The following is a 22,716-nucleotide window of genomic DNA, read 5'->3' on the forward strand; positions in this document are numbered from 1 at the left end:
ATAAAGGGGACTTGAGTCTGGATAACATGACACCACGGGGTTTCTTAGGAAATGATAGTATTTTGGATCCAAAAGCTATAAGCAGGTTTTCAGGCTGTGCATTCGATGCTCCTCATAAGAAGTCCAACAACTCCCCAGAGGGCCACCCAGAGCGGCCAGGGCGGGCCTGACTCCAGCACAGGCAGGAAAGAGGGGCCCAGGGGGTTCTCACAGCAGGCAGGATCCCTGTGGGCATGGCGGGGGTCCTGATGTGATGAGGCCCCATGTTGACAGAGGCTGGCTTCTCTGAAGGATGTCACTAGCCGACTGTGGGCCAGGGGGCAGCCGTGGCCAGCATTTGGACACAGTGGAATCTCAGAGAAATGCTCCCTCATGCCCCCACGGAGGAGGCTGAGGCCCACGTCCCAGGGAAGGCAGAGCCAGCCATCAGCTGTGGGCAGGGACCCACATCAGTTTTTCATGGATGGACCAAATAGACCTTTGCCACACGGTTGTGGGGTGCCACCAGGAGCTCAGGCCTGCCCTCTTCCTGTCATCAATGGACATGGGGTTCCAATTCCTCCTCCTTTCCCTCTGGCTCCCTGGAAGGGGTCCCTACCTGATACTGCCGTAGAGGGACTGCTGGGTTCCCCATAGCCAGCCTTGTTCACAGCCACCACCCGGAACTCATAGGTCACTCCTTGCCGGAGCTTGTCCAGGCTGACGGTGTAGGACGTGGCACTCCGGGGAATGTCCTTCACAAACATGTCCCACAGGCCTTCATCTGCAAGAGGGATAGTAAAACAGCAGAGGTGAGGCTGCTTCTCTCCCAGATATGAACCCGGGTACCCGGATGCCATGCTGGCCTGGCTGACGAGCCCAAGCCGCCAGCTCTGGATGCCCATGCGGTGTCAGGGGCTAGAGAGTCACATGGGGAGGTGGGAGGGACACCGGCTGCGTTTCCATTCCAGAACCCCCCGACTCCCCCTCTGGATTCCCCAGATCCCCTCCTCAGGGTCTCTGCTTCTTCTAGCTTGCTGCGCGGTCACTCTCGTGATGCTTTCCGGCTGGTCCTGTGCAGCTGGGGTGTCCACCTGCATCCAGCCAAGGGGTCACCGTGGGAACCGTGAGCCCCACCTCTCTCTCAGCAGCTGCTGGCTCTGTGGCAGTCCCCAGCCCAGAGCTGTAGCTGCAGAGGTGGCTTGAACTGTCCCCGTTCTGCTGCCTCCTCCTTTACAGCCACGGGTAAGAAGGTGGCTGGGCATAGATGCTAGGATTGTGAGGTCCGCACACAGGGTGACCTCCTGCCAGCCCTCATCATGGATGGTGGCCCCTGGCTTCTGACCTGAAGGACCCCTCCAAAGCATGCAAAGCCCCACTGAGACCAAGCATCCTTTGGTGTCCCTTCAGCAGCAAACCCGCCTGGCACTCACAAAGGTCTCTCTGTTCCATGCTCAGGTGCTGCCTGATGTAAGTATAAATTTTTGGAAAATACATTAAATTTTAGCACCTTTTCCCACAGCAGTACTATTCACAGTAGCCCAAAAGGTGCCCAGGGATGATGAACTGACAAGCAGAATGTGGCACACAAAGAACTATTACTTAACCTTGAAAAGGAAGATAGTTCTGATACATGTTACAACAGGATGGGCCCAGAGGACATGGGGCTGAGTGTATAAGCTAGACTGATTCCACTCTGTGAGGTCCTGCAGCAGTCAAACCAGAAAGAGAAAGTAGCACAGGGGCTGTTGAGGGCTGGAGGAGGGGGCGGGGAGTCAGTGTTTAATGGGGACAGAGTTTCAGCTCGGGAAGATGAAGAGTCTTGGGCAGATGGACAGTAGTGATGGCTGAACAACATGAATGTATTTAAGAACATGGAACTGTACACTCAAAAATGGCTAAATGTTATGCATATTTTGCCACAGTTTTTAAAAGAAAAAGCCAGAAAATCTGTAGAGAGGACGGAAGAAGTAAATGGGTCTGGTCTAAGACATACACCAACAGAGCAAAGATGTGATCAATGGAATCCATCATCATAAAACCAACAACCCTACAGCATCATGGCTAAAAGGTTGAAATGTAGAACTAGACAGCCTTGGAGCAAAGCCTGGCCTCACTCACTGGCTGTGTAACTTTAGGCAGAGTTCTTGACCTCTCTGTGCTTCATCTGTAAAATGGTGATAACAAAGTACCTACATCATAGGTTGCCTTGAGGATTAAACAAGTTATTATTTATAAACTGCTTAGAACAGTGCTTCACACATAGTAAGCACTACATGAGTGTTTGTAAAATAGAATATAAATTTACTCCCTAAGGAGGTTGTTTGCTAAAAGGTGGGCTCAGAGCCCAAAATGTTCATTTGAAGTAGCAATCCTTCACAAATTATATTTTCTTTTATAGGTACAGGTATGAGAAACTTTAAATAGCAGGAAATCTGTGGAGGAAAGGCCCATTTGAATATGCATGCCCACGCGCTGACAGCTTTATGGGCCCCGAGGGCGATCTGAAAACCAGCGCATCAGGAAGCTGGAGCGCAGACATGCTCGGATGGATCAGCCCCACGGTAAACAGGAGAAGATTGCCAGGTGGAAGTCTCTGTTTGCAGAGGATTTATAGTTTGCCCCAACTAAGTCCTTACAGTCACAGGTTAATGAAGGAGAGATGTGAATGATTTTAAAGATGCACGTCCCGGAACAGGCAGGAAGGAGGAACAGTGGTGATCTGTTTCTAAATATCCACATTTATAGTCACTTCTCATGGAGACACCCATTACCAGGAACACCATCCAAATGGCAAGCTCTAGCTTAAGGTTTCTGTGTTTTGTTTTGTTTTCTCCACTTAGAATACTGCAGCTGGCCCATGCCATGGTGGTTGGATGTAGTTTACTCTGAACAGCTTCTCCTGGGCCTGGGGACCTCCACCCTCCTCCTTCACCCACAGACGTTCCCAGGCCCATTCTGTGGCTAGGCCCTGCTTGCCCTCAGGAAGTCAGAAGGGACTTCTCTTCTCAGTGCACAGTCTACAGCAGGGGAAGGGGAAGACACAAGACCCTGTCACCCTCTCAGTCTCACCTTTTTGAAGCCACCCTGAACTGACCCTGACCCCCACTCTAAGAAGGGATGGCTGCTCCCTGTCCACGGGTCTCCAGAGCATGGATCACATTTACCTGCCTATACCACAGGGCTCTTGAGTGTTTCAAGAGTTCAGTAAGTATTTGTTGCTCTCATCCATCCACCCACTCACCCACCCATCCTCGTGTCCTGGGTCCCTCTGGGGCCTCGACCGTGCAGGCTTTGGGTAATGACACACCATTTCACTTAGTGCTTATTACAAGCAAGTCGCTGCTCCAAGGTCCTTGAATGTGGATTCAATTGTGGAAAGTGTTTCCCTCTTAAAAAATAATTTTATGCTATAAGAGACCAAAGACAAAAATACAGATTTATAAGCCAAGTATTGTTTAAATCCACTGAAATTAAGGCAGCAGGAGCGTGAAAGATGCCCTCAGAGTGCTCCAAGGCCCAGGCGCCTCTGGAGTGGGATTTTCCAGTACCTTCTGCATTAATGCTTTGTGACTGCCAGGGGAGAAAAATGATCCCCTCCTCCACCATCACCTGGAGGCCACATTTTATTTTAAGTGCTCCATCATAGATCCAGGAAGTGTGTGCATTTTTTATAAAAACATTTTGAAATATTGATACAGAATCTCAACACTGAACGATTTATCTAGTGATCCATTTACACTCAGAAATGGGGGGGGGCGGCATGTCATACCAGGATAATTTCTTTCTGAATTAATAGAAGAAAATGTTCACTTTTATTCTGCTTAATTCTGCCTTTCCAAAATTAGCCTGTTCAGCATTTTATACTTCAGTTATAATTCACTGAGCTATTTATCCACATCAATATTTACACCGTGATCACGAGTGGAAACGAAAAATTTGGCAGTTGCTAACGCATCCACTCTTTCTTAACTGTGGGTTGTTTTTCTCATTTGTATTGTGTTACTAAATATCTCAATAAATCAATGATGGAGAAAAGTATCTCTACAAATTGGCAGGAAAAATAACATTATGGAACTATTAGCAATAATGAGATTTGTGCAGCTGATTTCCATGTAGCAGGAGGACTCTGGTGCCTGGACTTTCAACTCAATCACCCTGGAGAGGACAGCAGGTTGGGAGAGAATCCCAGGGACACAGAGCAGACGACTCTGTCACTCAGGTGCGGCTCACCCCGAGAAGCGCAGGAGATCCCAGCCTGGCCCTCCTCCCGACTCAACCAGCTGCTGGGGCGCCATCACGGAGATGGCTGGAGGAGAGGGGTCATGACCCTGGAGAGCAGACCCCCGAGGATGATGCCGGGGCGGTTGGCTCCCAGAGGACTGATCCCTGGATAATTGGTCCTCAGATGATTGATCCTTGGACAACTGTTCCATGATTGATTCCCATGTGATTTGGATGATTGATCCCTTAGGCAATTGATTCCTGGATTGATCCCCAGAGGAAGGATCCCAGTGCCAAGCTTCCTGCTGGGGCCAGAGCTTTAAACCTCCTGAGGCAATATCTACCTTCGGACCAGACCCCTCCACTTGGTGTCTGGGGAAGCCCGGGAGGTGCCTGCAGTACAGTGAGCTCATCCCACCTGTCCTGTGGGCCCACCCTTCCCTTCCTGGTACTTTCCTGGGAAAGAACACTTTCCCAGAGTCTTGTTACTGAGTCACTGTTGGCACATCCCACCGCCAGTCTTAAGAAAGCAGGGGGACCAATGAGCACATACCCTACGTAAGCCCCGCGGTCATCACAAGCCTACACCTGGTCAACCTCAGGAAAAGAGCAAACTAGCAAACGAGCACCGACGTGTATGGCTTTGGCGCTCAACAGGATGATTTTTCTTTAAAGAACATAGGATGTTTGTCTTTGCTTCTGTTCTTGTGCTATTTGTCTGCTAAAAGAAGGGAAGTGGCTAATATGGAAGATTCCAGAAAAAGAAATCTTTTCTCATTCAAATAGGTTTTGCTCTCCGAGACTACGCTTGTTCCTAGCAGACAGAATGTGTCCGAGTTTATCTCTCAGTGCTGACATCTTACCAATGGCAGGAGGCACATCTGTTCCCAAAGTCCTGATGGGCCCAGACACATGGTCTCCTCTTTTCTGAATTGAGTCAGAGCCCAGCGCAGCCCATCCGAGGGACGTCGTTGAATGTATCCCTCCAACGACTCGGGACTGTGCTGCGCACCGCAAGTTCTAGGGCAGACGCCATGTCAATACAAAAGTCTGATTTCATGGACAATTAAGCAGTGTCTCCACGCTGAATGACACTGTCAGTCACCGCCTGAGATTTCTGGTTCCATTAACTCACACAACCAACAACCTGACTGTCAGCCCGCAGCTCTGAGCAAATGGAGGCCTGTTGGATGTTTATTTCTTAAACGCTGCCATTTCTCTTTATATAAATGGTTGAGCCAGGTCAGAAATTTAACTGGGGCAGGTGGGGCTTAGATACAAAACTAAGGTGTTTCCCTTTTAGCTTACTCAAGGCAGGGACAGGATGCATGTCTGTGCACGAAGCCTGGCCTGTGATGGGGAAGGATCTGGAAAGGCGTCAGAGGTTGACACATTGTCAATGGACTTGGCCACCAGAGGGGAACAGTAGTGGGAGCCTGACACAGAGCCTCAGCTGTGTCCTCTGCGGCTTAAAACCTCTGTGGGTGTCAAACCTTCAGATCCTTCTGATTCAATTGAAAAGGCCCATCACCAAAGACCTGAGGAGGGACCTGGGAAGGGCCCAGGAGGACTAGAGTGGACAGCCCCCACTTCTGGTCTCTGGGCCAGAGGCATCATCTGGGCAAAAGGCAAAACAAAGTCTGCCTGCACTGGGAACGTCCTAAATATGTATTTCATGGCTGCTCTGGAGAGGAAAATATATTTATAGTTCCTTTAGTACCATTCCAGTCTATTGTGTAAATATGTAAATTAGGCTTCGTGATCTACACAGTAAAATGCCTTGGAATAATTTGCGTAAATAAATCTTCTGCATCTGCCCACTGCAGGGCTGCTGTTGCCTTCCAGAGGGAACCTCGGGCACAGCCAAGAAGTGACCCAGTTGGCTGGCCAGCCTGGCGGAGCCTGATGGCTATGTCCTGGGGCTACACTCAGGGACCACCCTCCCTGCAAAGATGAGGGGCTTAGTGTCCCACCTGATGCTAGTTTCAATAGTTGTTGTTCAATTTGTGTCTCTGCGATGCGGAGACCTCTTGGGAATTTGCAGGGGTGAGTGAGAGGATATGGACGGAGGAGGGAGAGGCTGACAGCCATCTGTCCAGGCTGTCTGGGCCATGGGTTACCCCCTGAGCAGCAGCCACAGAGCTGGTGAACTTCTTGTGTCCGTGGGGCAAGCAAAGATGTAGCTGGGAGGAGACATCAGGCCAAGCAGGCCACCTGGGCCCCAGGGGCTCCTATCACAAAGGACCTCGGTCTTCCTAGATGCTAGCAGGAGTGCTCTGCCATGGCCCCTCCTAATAAAACCAGGGCCTGCAGTGCCTTCACAGACCACTCCCTGCCTGGAGAATGTCTCAGTGGAGAGCTTTGGTGGACAAAATGAGAAGATACAGCATTTAATGTTTTGTGTAATGAGGCCTGAAATCGATGACAGCTGAGACCCAGGGCCCCCGGGCACCAGCGAGGTGTTTAAACACTGGCAATCCATAAAGCCTCGTGCTCCACCCTGAGATGCTGCTGGCCTGAGTCGCAGAGGGAGGGGTGTCTTTCACAACTTTCAAGGAAAAACCTCAGGCCCAGAAGCTTGCTCAGGTTCAGTTAATGATCCGAAAGGGGAAATCACAGGCAACCGCTTTCAAATGCCCAGTAACAAAACAGAAGAGGAAGCACATCTTTAGTGTTCATTGAGAAAGATGGTGTCTTCCAGGTCAGTTTCTTGTCATGTCTTGGTCCCCTTGGGTCCGTTTCACATCCTGGCACAAGCCCCACTGAGCACAGACCTCCAGCTGACATCAGAAGCTTCTGCAGGAGGCTGGGGCCCAGCGTGAAGTCTGAGCAACAAGCCAATTAGTTCTCCTGCACTCTGCTTTCCCCAGGCCTGGAAACTGCATCTAGCCTGCAGGCATCCTGCTTCCAGAATGAGGGCGGACAATGAGCACCTGCAACTTGAGGAGAAATTAAACAGCTCCCCAGGCAAGTGTGAGAACCAAGACTTCACCATTTGGGGGGAAGTGTCATGGTGAGGTCAGGAGAGTGGAGATGCCGAGGCCAGGCCCTGTGTCTGTCTGGTGATGTGTTATATCCCCCACCACTGATCTCTGACATGGGGAAGCTCTTTTCAAAGAGACACTGGGGCTCTTGACTGAACAGCATGAGGCCATTCATATCTCTCATTATTATAATCATCATTTTAGATTGAACTTTCCATTCTGAGGTCCTTGGAGAGTCCCATGAAGTTGTTATAAGAAATAATACAGAGGGGTCCCATATATCCAGCTTCCCCAGGGGTAACATTTGGCAAAATAGCCAGGATGTCGTCATGATGCAGTTGAGGATAGAACATCTCTGGAGCCCTTGTAGGGCCAGGTGGCCACTGGCCACTTCTGCAGCAAGGAGATAGTGCTTAGTGGGGAGGCAATCATTAGCAGGGCTCTGGTTTTCTAGTGCAGGATTCTTAACCTGTCCTTGGTTCTGTGTACTCCTTTGACTCTTAAGGATATTTTTACAGAATAGCTTTAGTTGCATAAAGTTAAAAAGGAAACCAATGACACAGGTAATGTGTCAGTTACCTAGAGGCATTGGAAGCTCCTGGTGACCTCTGTCTCCTGGCTAGTGCTGGGGATGGACTGTGGGTATTTTCTTTGCATTGCTTGTTTAGCTATGTGGCTCTTTGGAAGCTGGATTTAGATGACCTGAGACCACTGTTGTCCCAGGGCAACTCGGGAGTCTATGCTTTTTCACAAGCTCATTGATTAAGAAGGCTTAGCAGAGTCAACCAACAACTATAATTTCAAAGTCATGGGGAGTGAAATGATCTGTGAACACTGGGTGTCCTGTGATAGTGTCGGGGTCCTGCTGTGACTCAGGAGGTTACCCACCTGCCACTACCTGTTGATCTATGCCTCCCCCAAACCACAAATTCAAGTCAAAATCATGACCTCGAAACCTCAGGATGGCCTGATCGGGAAACAGGGTCACCACAGACATAATAGGTTAACATGAGTTTGTAGTGGGGCAAGTTCCTGATCCAATATGGACCAGAGTTCTTCTAGAAAGGGGTTTGGATGGGGACACACATATGGGGAGAAGGCCCTGTGAAAAGGAAGGCAAAGATGGCTAACGCATCTCTGGGCCAAGGAGCCCTCAGGATTGCCAGTAACTACCAGAAGGTAGAGGAAAGCAGAGGTCAGAGCCTTCCTCAAGACCTGAGAAGCAACCAGTCCTGCCAACACCTGACTGGACATCCTCCTTTGGAGGTGCGAGATAATATGCTCCTGTTGTCTAAGCCACCCTGTTTGTGGTACTTTAGTACAATCCTAACAAACTAATGTACCTCCATTCATAACTGACAGAAATGCTAAATTTCAGTTAGATGTTGATTAAAATGTGTTTCCCCAGCCTTTCAAGTTCATGGATCTCCTTAATTCTATCCATGAATCTTGTTCATTAGTTCATTTTCTATTTCTATAGCAAAATGCCTCAGAGTGGGTACCTTATAAAGAAGAGAGCCTTCTTTGGCTCACAGTGCTGAAAATTCAAGAGCATGGCACCAACGTCTGCTCAGCCCTGGTGAGGGACCCCTGAACCACAACATGGCAGATGACAACATGGCAGAGCACATGTAGGAGGAAAAGATCACATGGTGACACAGGAAGCCAGAGAGTACAGAAGGGCCAGGCTTTCTTTTTATAACAGTTCACTGTTGCAGAAACTAACTCACTCCAAGATACTAACATTAACTCTTTCTGAGGGTAGCACTGCTCAGCTTCCACAGGGCCCCATACTGGGGACCAAGCTTCTAACACATGACCCTATAGACCTGAGGGTGAATGACTATATGGGGCTCTATGATAGCTCAGAACAGAAGGTTCAATTTAAAATGATGATGATAATAATAAGAGACATGGGTGGCCTCACCCCATGCAGTCAAGAATACCAGTGACTTAAGAGCTTCCTGGTGCCAGAGATCAGTGATGGGGAATATAACCCATCACACACTCAAACCAAACATAGCAGACCCCAAGGTAGGCCAGGAAGCCACCTTTGGAACACATGCTCTCCCTAGAATGGGGAGAGAAATGTTTGAACTGTGTCCCTAATTCAAAGATACCCCTGTCCCTGGCTGCCTCTCCCTCAGCCCCCGCAGCCCCTGAGGCCCAGACCTTACTAGGACATTCCTCAGAGTCCTCATCAAGCTCTGAAGGTGCTCTTGCATGGTGGAGGGTTGGGTGGCTGATCCAGGAGCCACCTGCTGACAGAGGTATGGGAGACCTGGTGGCCATGGAAGGTCCCCAGTAACTCCCGATCCTTCAGCAACTTGGGATATCTCTCTCCAGAAGCGGTTGAATGTCTTGCTCAGCACACACCATCAGGTCAGTAGGTCTAAACATATGCATTCAGAGCCAAAGAATTTTTCATGGTGCTTTTCAGGTAGAATTTATCTTTGGAAGTTTCTAGAAACTAGAAACTAGTTATGTCTAACTAGTAACCTTTCAAAAGCAAGCTGTTGGGGGAGGAGGAAAGAACCTTCTCTGACACAGTGATGGATGTAATTTTGAGGATCTTTCCTCTTGGCCTAATAGTCATTTAAAATATTAGACTAAAATGGCTCCTGATGCTTAGTCTGCCGGCAGAGGGCTTGACAGCTCCTTCCCGAATGCATTCCTGGAACATTACCTGTTTTCATGCTCAGATGTTCTTGATTAACTGTACAATCATTTGAAGGTCATGGTGAAGCTGCTCAGTGTTCTCCACGTTTGGTGGTAACCTCCAGCTCCCAGCAGTAATATTCAACTCAACCCATCAGAAATTCACTCTGGATAATGTCCACCCTTCTTATTAAAGCAGAATGGAACTCTTATACACTGTTGGTGGGAATGTAAATTAGTATAACCTCCATGGAGAACAGTATGGAGGTTACTTGAAAAACTTATAATAAGACTACCATACAATTTAGCTATCCCACTCCTGGGTATATAGCCAAAGGAAATGAAGCCAGCTTATGAAAGAGACACCTGCATGCCTGTGTTTATTGCAACACTCATCACAATAGCCAAGATATGGAATCAGCCTAGGTGCTGAATAGATAAAGAAAATGGTGTGAGTGTCTATACACTACAGAGAAGTATTCAGCCATAAAGAAGAAAGAAATCCTGCCATTGGCAGCAAAGGAGGTGGAAGAGGAGGACATCATGTTAACTGAAATAAGCCAGACAGAAAGACGAAACAAAGAATCAAGCTAAAAATAGAACAGTGAGTACCAGAGACTGGAAAGGCACGGCAGGTGAGTGAAGATGGAAGAGGGGATGAGTGGTCAGTGTCCACTGTCTGCCTGTGTGGCATTATCATACTGGATCCCTTTTCTATTTTAATCAATATATGCTGATTAAAAAAAACACAAGTGAACAAGATTAAGATGAGGTAGAATGGAAGGAGGGGGGAAGAGAACTCTTTGGTTGGATAAGGCAGGAAATGGGTCTCAGAACTCATTTTTGGAAGCCTCAAAGGTGAAGCAGACGATGAGCCAGGTTCACTGTTAATAAGGATCGTCATGATTATCAGACTCGAGCACAGCTCTTTCCACAGGTTGCCAGCATTAGACCCCTGAGATGAGTCCCTGAAAACATCCCAGATCTTCCTGATGAGCTGAAATTTCTGAAGTGCCCTTCAGGCCTCACCTACCTATTTCTGAGAATGACAATTATCCTTCTCCTCAGAGTCATGGGGCTAGAGCATCATGAATTGAATGCCCAGGAGGTTAATAGCACAGCTGTGGTTATGAGGACTCAAGCAGGGGGCGAGAAGTAAGCCCCCCCTCCAGCACATGGCCCCTCAGCCTCCACCCTGCTGGGGACACACAGGAGAGAAAGAGGCAAGGGGTCCCAGACTCCTCCAGTCTGCTTTCAGCTTGGCTGCAACCCCCTCCCTTGAGCAGCCCATCAGGCCCCACAGCCCCTACCTGAGGGTCTGGCCTCTATGACGTAGCCCGTGGTGGGTGTGTGGCCTGCAGGGCCCTCCGTCCACTGCAGAGTCAGTGCAGAGGCAGATTTGGTGACCAAGATGTCTCTAGGAGAGCCTGGGGACCCTGCAGGATGAAAGGAATGGTTAGACACGGGCCCTGGGGGTTCCTCCTCCCAGGGTGTGGGGAGATGTGTCTAGTTCTCCAGGTGGCTTCTTGGCCTCATGGGAAAACAGCAGACTGTCTGAAGACAAAGGAGGAGAGGCAGGCAGCGTGCCCAGCACTCAGCGGTGCTTCCTAAATGTTGACTCTGATGCTGTGCCTATCCAGTGCCTAAACCAGGTCAAAGAGTTTACTAAGCAGGACGTTACATGATCCTTCTTCATGACATGTGAAAACTTTTAATTTGTGTTTATTTCACAAATTTATTTATTATTGCACATTGGTAATCCCAGCAACTGAGGAGTCCATGGCTGGCGGATTACAAGTATGAGGCCAGCCTCAGTAATTCATGAGGTTCTAAGCAACTAGCAAGAAGGTCTCAAAATAAAAAATAAAAAGGGCTGGGGATGTGGCTCAGTGGTAGAGTTCCTCTGGGGTTCAATCCCTAGTACCAATAAATAAATAAAAATTAAAAAGTTGAATTCACTTATTTTCTTTGATTTCCCCAGAAAACAAAACATTTCTATGCTTAAGGTCTAAGAACTTGTTCACCTATACATGACAATCCACCTGCTGAAGTTCGCCATATCACCAGACTTTCATGCTGCCTCAGCATCCCTAGCTCTGCAGACCAAAACATCTGTGCTGAGATGGTAGAAAACCCCCAGCAGGACAGACCAGCAGGTGGAACTGAAATTTCAATTCACACTCAGCCTTCTGCCTGCGGAGCCCCACTTACCCTCGGCTGGCCCAGCGGTGACATTGGCTTGGAGCTCAGGTCCATAGGTAATGGTCCGTGCTTGGACACGGAAGAAATAGGTCACTCCTTTTGTGAGGTCCCGCACCTTCAGCCAGCGTTGCCAGTTCCCCTTTACGTCCACCGTCACCACCTTGCTCACCCCTAGAGGGTCCAAAGGCAAAGGAAAAAAGGGGATGAACTTGGAGAAGCAATGAGCCCATCAGATCTGTTGTGATAGCAGGGAAAACAGCCCCTGCAGTTAGCTAAGGAAGTATTTCTTATAATTAGGAGGAGTTTAAGTGGTGATCATGGCCAATTTTCAGGACAGATAAGTGTAATTAGAGTTTAAACTTGATAAGTGGTGCTGACGAGGGAAGGAACAAAGGCGACAGACAGCAGGAGGTGGCCGACCTCACAGAGAGTCACAGGACTACCTGTGGGCAGCATGGGTGGGAGCTGGCACCCCACGGGTCCTGAGCTGTACAAAGTCCTGTGTCACTCATGTAGGTGGCCATAAGCCTCCTGACTTAGTCACCAGGGGTAGGAGACTTTGGAAGGGATGGAGGAAGACCATCAATAAAGTTAAGTGGTGGGCTTCCCCCCAAGGCTCTGCAGCCTGACTGGGTTGGCCAACCCAGGGCCTGTAGGCCTCACAGCCCAAGAGAACAGCCATATGCCTTGGAGCAAGGATGAAGATGTGTTTATTTATCACTGCCTGTTTTGATGCTTCCATTTAGAGAACTATGACAAGAGTTCTTATTCATAAATATGTAAACAAATGAATAATGCAAAGTGTTGGTTGTATTAAGTATACGAGTCCCCCATTATCCATGGGATATGTCCGAAGACCACCAGTGTATCCTGAAACTGTGGATAGTATCAAACCCCATGTATATACCAGGTATTTTCCTAGCATCCTGCAGCACTGCCACTTAGAATGAGAATTAATCTGTCCCTCATGTTTTATGCCCATGCCTCCTTTGCACCATTGCTTTCGTACTTTGGGGCTATCACTAAGTAGCATAGGGTTACTTGAACACAAATACTGTAACACTGTGACAGTTGATTTGATAACCGAGACCATTATTAGGTGACTAACAGGTGGGTAGCACATACAGTGTGGATACACTGAACTAAGGGCTGATTCACATCCTAGCCAGGGCAAGGTAGGATGGTGTGAGATTGTGCCACACTGCTTAGAATGGAACACAGTTTAAAACTTACAAATTGTTTAGTTCTCAAATTTTCCATTTATTATTTTCAAGCTGCAGTTGGCTTTGGTTAATGGAAACCATAGAAAGCAAAACTATGGATAAGGAAAATTACTGTATAGTTAGAAAATTGAGATTTAACATTTAGGGGAAGGATAAATACTGAAAATTAAATAAATTTAGCATTTTCCAGAAGGGAAAATGGGGTCCTATGGTTAAGTAAGTTTGAAAATGGTGCCTTTTTTTTTTAAAACTAGTTAATCAAGTTCCTGACCACAGATTTCTCAGAGCTCTGGGTGGACTAATATCTACTGGGCAGTTGTTGGAGGAGGAGGTAAGGATGCTGCATTTCCATGCCTTACTGCTCAGCAGAACTGCTTCCCATGGAGTACGGGGAAAAGGTGCACTTGGAGGACCGTGCCTCCTGCCCCGGGTCCAGCTGCCCACCCTGGCGTCCCCAACACAGCACTCCAGGCGCTGGCCTTGGTGCAGAAGGACATGTGGTAGAGTTCAACACCTCTCTGAGGTTCTGTCTGCCTTTTAGCTGGTTCACTGGTTTCATATTATGCTTTCTATAAAACATTTATTCTGCTAAATTATTTTCTTCCAAATTATTTTAGTGTATCTTCACTGTTTTTGATTGACCCTCCAAAATGGGGATTTCTATAGAAAAATGGGGCTTCTTCTGCCCAGAGAGCCTGACCCCAGCCTTATATATGCTGCTCCAGAAAGAGGATTCAAGGACAACCACCCACAACCCTAACTGTCATCCGCAAATGAAAAGGGTCCTGTCAGATGTAGAGTTATTCTGGTAGCAAGTTCTTTTTTTGGTTGTTTAAAAATGCCTTCATTCTCCCTAGAGCAAAAACAAACCCATGTACAGATTTTGTAAATTCTATCCCACTAGGAGGTAGAGCCAGTCTGGCCTTCCCTCCATCTCAAATGTGTCAGAATTTTATTTATTTAGTCAATTTTTAAGCCATGCCCTGCACTATAAAGCCTCAGGGTGCGATCCCATAAAATACTACTGTTTAAAACATTTTTAAAAACATAAAAATAGCTCTGCCGTAAAACCAGATGCCCGAGAACATCATAGCTCAGTGCTCAAATGGCACAGTGTTCTAGGTGGTTCTGCGATCTAGAGGGTGTGCGGGTGGGTGGCATGGTGCTCCTTGCAGAGACCAGGGACTGGTCAGGGATGGCCATGGGCTGCATCTCCACACACAGGTTTGAGCCAGGACTGCTTTCCTGAGGGGGTGGCCATCCTGGTCAGTGCCTGCCATTGTCTGTAAATGACAGGTCTGAGCATCCCACCAAGAAACACCAACAGATGAGATTGCTGTTGGACAGCTTTTATGTGTTTTCAAAAAAGCGATCATTACCATAAATCGAAAATTTTTGTTTCCAAAACAAACTTCAGGTAGATAGTTTACAATTGTGCATGCATGCATGTAAACGTATCTCTGACAATCTTCACAAGAGAATCGCCATTGTGTAGAGTGAATATAACTGTAGCCCCAAACAAAACCTCCTGGTGTTCATTACATCTGCAAGCATGTCTCTGAGAAATGTTCAGCTCCTAAGAGGCATTTTAAAACATTAAAAAATCATACAGAGATCAGGTCACTACTTTCCTAGTTCCCTGCCGGAAATCCAGAATCCAAGAGATAAGGGGTGAGGGTGGGGTTTCTCCAAGAGAGCCCATGGAAAGGCACACCTGTCCTGGGATCCTGGCCTCCCAGTCCCTGACCAACTCAAGGGGGAGCTGACCAACAAGGGGAGAGACTGACCAGGGTGAGGAGACTTGGGACAGCTTGGGCAGAGTAAGGCGGTGAGGACACCAGATGATATGACCTTCTGAGGTCCAGGAAGCCGCTCTGCTTTGCAGCAATCATTGCATTCTGCCCATCCGCCTCTTGACCATGACCCCAGCCCCTGGCAACCTGGTGCTTTTCAGCTGCATCACAGCATCATCTTATATCCTGCCCTTTCCAGCCCCTGTAGTCAAAATGCCCAGCGTGCCTGAGGGCAGAGAGGGGCCATGGGGACAAGGGTTTCTGGCTCCAAGGCTTTGCCAAGAGCTGGTCCTCTCTGAAATCTGCAGTCAGTCAGTAGGTGCATCCGGAGAGCTGGGGGTTTGGAGTGAGTCCTCAGTCTGTCACTTACTCCTGTGCCACTGGCCGAGGCCCTCAGTCTCGGAGGAGTGCTCAGTTTCCCTGTCTGCTCTGAGGCTGACACATCAAACGCATGGGAAGGATCCACATGGGTTCTGTTGTTGAAGAGCACACTAACTTATAGGACCTTTGTGATCTATGGAGTCCTTGTCCACTGTCCTTCTTACACATGACTGTGGGTAAAACCGTGCCCCAAACTAGTGGCTTAAAAACTTGCCATTGGAATTAGCTGTGCTCCTGCTGGCTGATCCGGGCAGGCACGGGTCTGTGTCTGGATCTCATGGTCAGTTTCAGCTGGGGGTGGCTGAGCTCCTGTGGTCTCCTCCATATCCTATCAGTTGAGGCAGTGAAGACACCGAGAGTTCTCTTAGCAGGCCAGCGCTGGTGCGTCCGCATGGCAGCAGAGTCCCCAGGGCAGGAGAATGATGGAGGGCTTCCCACGAGCGGACTCTCTGATCTCTGCCTGCCTCGTGATCACTGTTGTCCACTGGCCCGAGGAAGTGTGGGCAGTGCTGCCAAGGTGACAACAGGGCTGCCTGCCCATGGCCCACCTGGCCTTCAGGGCTCTTCCTGAGTGGCTGCTGCATGTGCCTCTGGACAGGGTGCACTCATGGCAGGCCAGATTCGCTCCCACTTGCCATCTTCTGTGTCCCGTGGCTGCAGGATGTGGTTCACAGGCGGGTCTAGGACTGGCTCCTCTAGGGTCCTAGAAGGAACTGCCAGCCCAGGCAGGTGAGTGACTGAGTCTTAGAAGCTCTGCTGGCACTGGGGTGGGGGTGGGGGCTTCCCCTGAAGAGCACAGGGCCACCAGGTGGTGCTGGGAGGGGTTGGTGAGCTCTATTCCCAGAGAACAGCCTGTCCAAGGCCTGCCGGGAAAGCCAGGAGAAGTCTGCGGCTGAAGCAGGAGCAGCTGTGGGCTGGGCTGGCCTGTGGAGTGGAGGAGCCTGGCGGGGCCCTTTGACTTGGTAAGAGCCGCTGCTTAGAGGCAGAGCTGCCTGCAGCAGAGCTGGGGCTGGACCCTTCCTGCCATTCCCAGGGATGGGAAGCTAGGCCCCGGGTCAGCCGTGGTAGATACACAAGAATCAGGAAGTCAGGACTGTGCCCAAGCTACAGTGGCTCCAAATCTGGGAGTCCTGGTTTGTTCTTGAGCTGTCTGTGCTGAGAGTCCCGCGTTTGCAACCTGTGGAGTGATGGGGAGCCACAGCGCCAGAGAGCTGTCCCTCCCCGCTCCAGCTTCGGAGCACAAAGCCCTCAGGGCTAAAGCCAGGATGACAGGCCTAGGAGCCAGCCAGTCCTTGTCAACAGACAAGAGATAATTCCCGAGAAGGACTGTCTATGACTTGTGAAAAGAGGCGAGATGGTGATAACTGAGTGATCCTACCCATTGTCACTTGGAGGAGTGACAACCCCACACATGGCATGTGGCTGAGATGGAACGTGACATGATTGAGTGCACCCTCCCCGAGCTCCATCTCTGGCGCCCTCTGTCACGCTCGCCTTCAGGAACACAAGCGCTTGGCATCTTCTCCCCATCACAGGCTGTCTAGAGCTGGGCTCTTGAGCCAGATCCCACCTTCCTCATCATCCTTGAAATTCAGGTTTGGGGCAAACAAACTAAGGGTTCCGGGCCAAGTTCCTTGGTCTGTGAATTGGGAATCCAGGTGGAAGCTCAGGGTAGAGTTGTCATGAAGATTTATGGACGGTGAACGGCAAGGATGTGGCGCAGTGCCCAGTTCATAGTGAGTGCTCAGTAAACCAACCCACACTGTGAGTGAGCCTGCAGGGCATTTCTACAGGGGAACATGGCAAGCCACCAATGTGCCACACACTAGGAGCGCAATCCCCCAACAGCACATCCTGGAATGCCTTCGACTTTTCCGATAAGACAAAAATTATGAAAATTAATGAGAAACTGCATCTTGGTCATACAAGGGGAATCGGCAATGTGGGGTCACCTCCCTGGGAGGTTGGGGTGGGGACAGTGTGTAGAAACCAGGACCATTCTTGGCAGCGTGGAAGTGAAGCCAGAAGAACACAGTGCGCTTTGAGTCCTGGTGTGGAGTTTCTGACTGAGGAATGATCCTGGTACCTGTCTTGCCTGGAGGGCTATGGACCACGAGCTGCGGCCCAGGTGTGCATGCCAGGGGCTTTCTAGAGACCCTGCAAGGCCGCCAACACAGGACAGGAAGAATGGCGAACTTATGCTCTTTTGATAAGGAAGGACTCAATTAGAATCATGAGGTTTTGACAATCATTTCTCATTATTTTGATGATATCCTCGGAAAAGTATTTGTAACTTGGGCTCCTTGTGCACGTGAACCAATGTACACACCATGCATGTGTGTGTGTGTGCCTGTGTATGCAGAGGTGTGTCAGGGAAAGAAAACACTGCCAAGCAACATGGAAATTCTCTGCTACTTCTCCCTGCAGAGGACACAGGAATGATGGGCAGGTCCCCTCCTGGACATCTGCCACTGGGTTCTTGAAGATGGCCACACCAAGGCCACCATGTTCCCAGACGGGTGCTGCGTTCTGGAAAGAACACACTGAGCAGGGACCATGCCAAGTCCACGTCCTTCTGGGGCTCTCTTTGCACTTTCAGAACCACGTTCCTGATCGCCTCCGCTGTGTTCATATCACTGTCAGACACAGCGATGATCTCAGATACATTTTGTTTTTCTTTCTCACATTTTCACATCTCTGGGATGCAGTTTAGAATAGATGACACACAAGTATTGGGCCATAGTTTATTAGGAGTATTTTTTCTTTCTTAGCATGTAATAAAATAACTATGAATCTTACATCAATGGCATCTTACTTTCGATGAAATAAAATCTAGTGTTTAAATGTCCTCCTTCAAATCAAGTCCCTGTTTTATCTGAATGTGCTTATTTCAAAAGGAAACTTTTATCACTGCTTTAAATGGAGAGCCAATATTATTTGATATGCTGGTTATATTTTTTCTCCTAGACATTCAATAATCTATAATTTTTATAGTCTGTCTGTATATATTACCAGGGGAACCTGCCCTGGGCCACTGGGCAGAGACAGCTGGGCTTGACTCTGAGGTGAGAGAGAAATGTCATGGGCCCTCAGTGGACGCGTACACATCAGTCATCTAGTAGATAAGGGAGATGGCCGAGAAGATACCAGAGGCAGGTCTCGCTTTATCAGTGTAGGAACAGGAGTGACCGCCATGGAGTGAGAGCCTATCACTCACTTTGCCTACAGTCCAAGGGCAATCTATGTCTCCTTCAAAACACAGCCCTAACCCACCGCCGCTCACCTTTCCCTCCACCATCCGTCTCCTCCAGGCTCTTGTGGGCTCTGCCACAGCCCCTGCCTGCTCTCCCACTGCAGAACTCCTGTGGGGTCCCTGCAACCTACTCTCCCCAAAGCCATCTGCCCACCATCTTCTGTTTCCACCTATTCATTTTTGAGCTTTGTCATTTCTTCTCCCAAGCTCCTCTGTGTTCAAACACTCCCTCCTCACTATCCAGAGGGTCTGCTTCAGATTGATCCGGAAAGTTCTGGTGTGATCAATAATCCTCTTTTCATCCTGTGGTATTTAGACTGCAGTATTTAGCCAGGGGGATCTGGGCCTTGTGTCACTCAGGTCCTCTTGCTCCATTTCCTTCTGTGTTAGTCAGTTTTCTATCACTGTGACAAAACACCTGAGATAAAACTTAAAGAGGAAAGGTTTATTTTGGCCTATGGTTGGGAGATTTCAGTCTGCAGGTGCTAGGCTCCATCACTGTGGACTTGTATCGAGAAAGACCATCATGGTGGGGAAGGTGCGGATGAGCAAATCTGCTTACCTCGTGGCAGTCAGGAAGCAGAAAAATGGGGGAGGAGGAAGGGGCAAGGGACAAAGATAATCCTTAAGGGCACATCCCCAAAGACTTAGTCCTTTCACCTAGACCCCACCTCTTAATTTCTAACACCTCTCCCCCAATAATCCATTCAGCGATGAATCATCAATGGATTAATCCACTGATGAGATCAGAACTCTCATGACTCAATCTCTTCCCAGAAGCCCCACCTCTGAACACTGCTGCACTAAGAACCCAACACATGAGCCTTTGGGGGAACATTCTAGATCCAAACTACAGCACATTCCCTAGGAAAATCCAGACCACCTCAACCAGCTTTGGCCTGCCACATATTCCCTCATTCAGCCCAGGTCTCGCAGGACACTAAGCCCTGTCTCCCCCAGGGTCTGTGAGTCCTCTGTAGGAAGGTTCCCCTCAGCGTGTGTGCCCAGTCCTTCTTGACTTGCAACATCCTCATGTGCTCCTGGCCTCTTTTCCTCACAGCATCAATTACCATCTCAGTTTTGCTTGTTGGTTTAATTATTTGCAAGTTGCCTCTGTACCCCTGGAATATAAACTTGCTGGACTTATAGCCGTGGTGCACTTTATACTTTGAATATGACTTTTGCTTCTCTGCCATTGCAACTTATTTTTAAAATGGACATGTTTTTTTCTCTTCCGCTCTCCCTGCTCCCTCCTAATCTCTCCCCGTCCCTGATCTCAGGGGAAACAGGATTAACTTTCAACTTTCTTCCCCATCCTAGGCAGATTTATCTGTCCTTGAGTACACACCCACCATAGGAACAAAATCATCCAGACTTTGGGGATGGTGTTTGTGATCTTTTTCACCAGAAGATCTCAGAAATGACTATCTCCCAAATTAACAAGTGAATTACAACTCCAGCAGAGAACACGGGAAGGTAGCCTTTTAGTCACCTCTTTAACAGCACCTGTTCCTGCAGATGGGCAGAATCATAGCCTTTGGGACAAGAGTGTCTTGTGTTTCTCCTTTGCTAACAAAGCAATAAACCTTTTTTCTTTCTTTTTCTCTAAACTGTGTCCTCGGTATTGGGTTGGTATTGGGGACAAGGACTGAGTTTTCGGCAACAGACTCAAGAAAACAAGGATCTCAATGCAAGACAAGGGTCTCAAGTCAAGACACTTGCTTTCCTGGGCCCATGGACTCCAGCATCCAGAACAATGTTGGAGACACTGCAGGTACTTGATGAATGTTTGCTGAGACACAAAAGAGTGGCAGGGAGCCCCAGAGCACTCCCTTGGGCCCCTGGACTCTCAATGTCTCTTCTAGGATGCGCATGATATCCAAAGGGCCAACACTGCCAACAGAGTTCCAGGTGGAGCTTGAGGTGGTCTCTATGGGCCACCACAGGGACTCAGCTCTCAGGAGGAATAAGATAGAACCATCATGGGGTTTGGAGACTAGTTAAGGGAGCATATAACATGGTTCCATAGGGAAATCATCATATTGGACTCTGAACTTGGGGCCTGTCTCAGATTAGCCTTTCCTTCCCTTTCTGAGCTTCTGGAAGACTCCATGGCTGAAAGCAAGGTCAGGTGGTAGACCTGGTGCCCTCCCCAGCTCCCCCTGATCTTACCTTGGACAGGTGCCAAGGGCTCATACACCACCCGATAGCCCTGCAGGACACCATTGGCTGCCACCGGCTCTCCCCAGGACACGTTGAGCGTGGTGGAGGTTATTTCTGAGAATGCCAAGAAGCTGGGGGCTCCAGGAGCTGGAAGAACAGAGCACAAAGTGACTCCCACTAAAATACCTTTATGGATCGCACGTACGTGTCTGAGCCTCCACAAAGAAGAGAAAATGTTATTAGGTGTTATTTTCAACTCAGTAAAAGTCTAAATGCCACAGGATGAAAAGGAGACTCATTGATCACCTCTGAACTTCCTAGGATCAATCAGCAACACAGACCCTCCCGAGAAGAGCAGAGAAAATGACAGAGTTGAAACACAAAGGAGCTTGAGAGGCGAACTGACAGAGGCCTAAAAATGAATAACAGATGGAAACAGAAAATGAAATGCAGACGGTCCACTTCCCATGACTGCTAGCCCAAGGTCCCTGTCCTGCTCTTTTGGGGAGAGGGAGTTCTGCAGTGGACACAGCCTCTCCCCATCTGGCCTTTCCCCACCCGGCCTCTCCTCACCTGGCCTCTCCCCTCTCCTGGGGACCATTCAGGATACCCTCATGCCTCCATCTGAATCCCTGGTCACTGTGGTCTTAGTGGGCCCTGCTGGGCTGACAGGGGAGTTGCTGGCAGACATGGGAGGCCAGGAGTGTGGCCAGGATGGTGGGAGTTTGCTTACCTATCTCTGCCCAGGCTGCACGCAGGTGGACATGTATGGGGCTGGCCCTGCCTGACAGGCTGGATGGGTGCTTCATCCCTCCACCAGCACCCTGCCGCTTAGAGGGCCTCCTGGAGCAGCAGATCCCTCTTCCCTCCCATTCTGGGTCCTTTAGTCCCATGACTACCAAGTCCTGGTGTCCCAAGGTAACCCCAGCCTCTACTTTCTGCCCCACAAATCTTTTCATGTCCTTCCAGCTCAGATTTCAAAACTGGCCTCCTTGGGTGCTGGATGGGGGCAGAAGGAAGCAGCTCTTGAACTTGGGCATAGTAATCTCACAGGATGTGGGCCTGGGGCCCCTGATTAGGGGTTGATCATTTGGATAGGGTGTTAATTGGCTGAACCCACAGAATGTCAGGGAGCCCAAAGCCCTGCATCTTTGTACCCCAAAGGTTCCCGAATCTCACTTTCCCAGTCTTGGACTTCCTGGGTCTCATTAAGGGTCTCTGAGAAACTTTTGGACCTTAAGGTTAGTTCACTATTTCTTGGGGGTATCTTTGATTTCCAGGCCACCAAAAGCCAAGACTTGCTAGGGAAGTGGCCTGCTAGCCATACACTGCACCCTCTGCATGGGGTGAGGCCTTAAGGACAGCCTTGTCAGCGTGGACCCTGTCTATGCACCTGTGCTGAGAGGCAGCTGCCAAGCTACTCCAGGGGTGCTCTATGGACCCAAAACCAGGGAGACCTAGACTTGGGGCCTGGCTTTGATGCACAAGAAGCTCGGCCCCAGGGGTCCACACAAAGGAGGTGGCTCCAATGAGAAGTTTCCAGAGGCAATGCCGTGTGGCCTGTAGGTCAAAAATGAGGCTGGACTGAGGGCAAAGCCCTTCCTTCCCCTGCCACCCTCAAGGGCTCAGGAAGGAACACACGTTGCTCCATCGTTAACTCTGGCTTAGTGCCACCATGGACCAGGCGAGGCCAGCTACCAGGAACCAAGTCCTGTCTCTTCAAATTTCTGCTATACAAGGTGACACCAGTGACAGGAAAGGTAGAGCAAAGAGCTGTGAAACCAAAGGAAAAGGTGGTTTATTCTGCCTGGGCGTCCCCAGAGCCACCAGGGAAGTGACACAGGTTGGTGACTAAG

General features: G+C 49.2%; 1 protein-coding gene across 5 annotated transcripts in view; it reads right to left on the minus strand.

Annotated features, from left to right (window-relative positions):
- Sdk1 (sidekick cell adhesion molecule 1) overlaps window positions 1-22,716 on the minus strand; it is an 883,473-nt gene that overhangs the window by 25,513 nt on the left and 835,244 nt on the right. For all 5 annotated transcript variants that reach the window (XM_078023675.1, XM_078023673.1, XM_078023678.1 and 2 more), the window contains 4 exons: window positions 20,870-21,007; window positions 12,057-12,218; window positions 11,156-11,281; window positions 599-763 (listed from right to left, as the gene is read on the minus strand). In XM_078023675.1, coding sequence (XP_077879801.1) covers window positions 599-763; window positions 11,156-11,281; window positions 12,057-12,218; window positions 20,870-21,007 — 591 coding nt within the window. The remainder of the gene's footprint in view (window positions 1-598; window positions 764-11,155; window positions 11,282-12,056; window positions 12,219-20,869; window positions 21,008-22,716) is intronic.

The sequence above is a fragment of the Ictidomys tridecemlineatus genome, chromosome 10, assembly GCF_052094955.1.
Source record: "Ictidomys tridecemlineatus isolate mIctTri1 chromosome 10, mIctTri1.hap1, whole genome shotgun sequence".
Classification (NCBI taxonomy): domain Eukaryota; kingdom Metazoa; phylum Chordata; class Mammalia; order Rodentia; family Sciuridae; genus Ictidomys; species Ictidomys tridecemlineatus.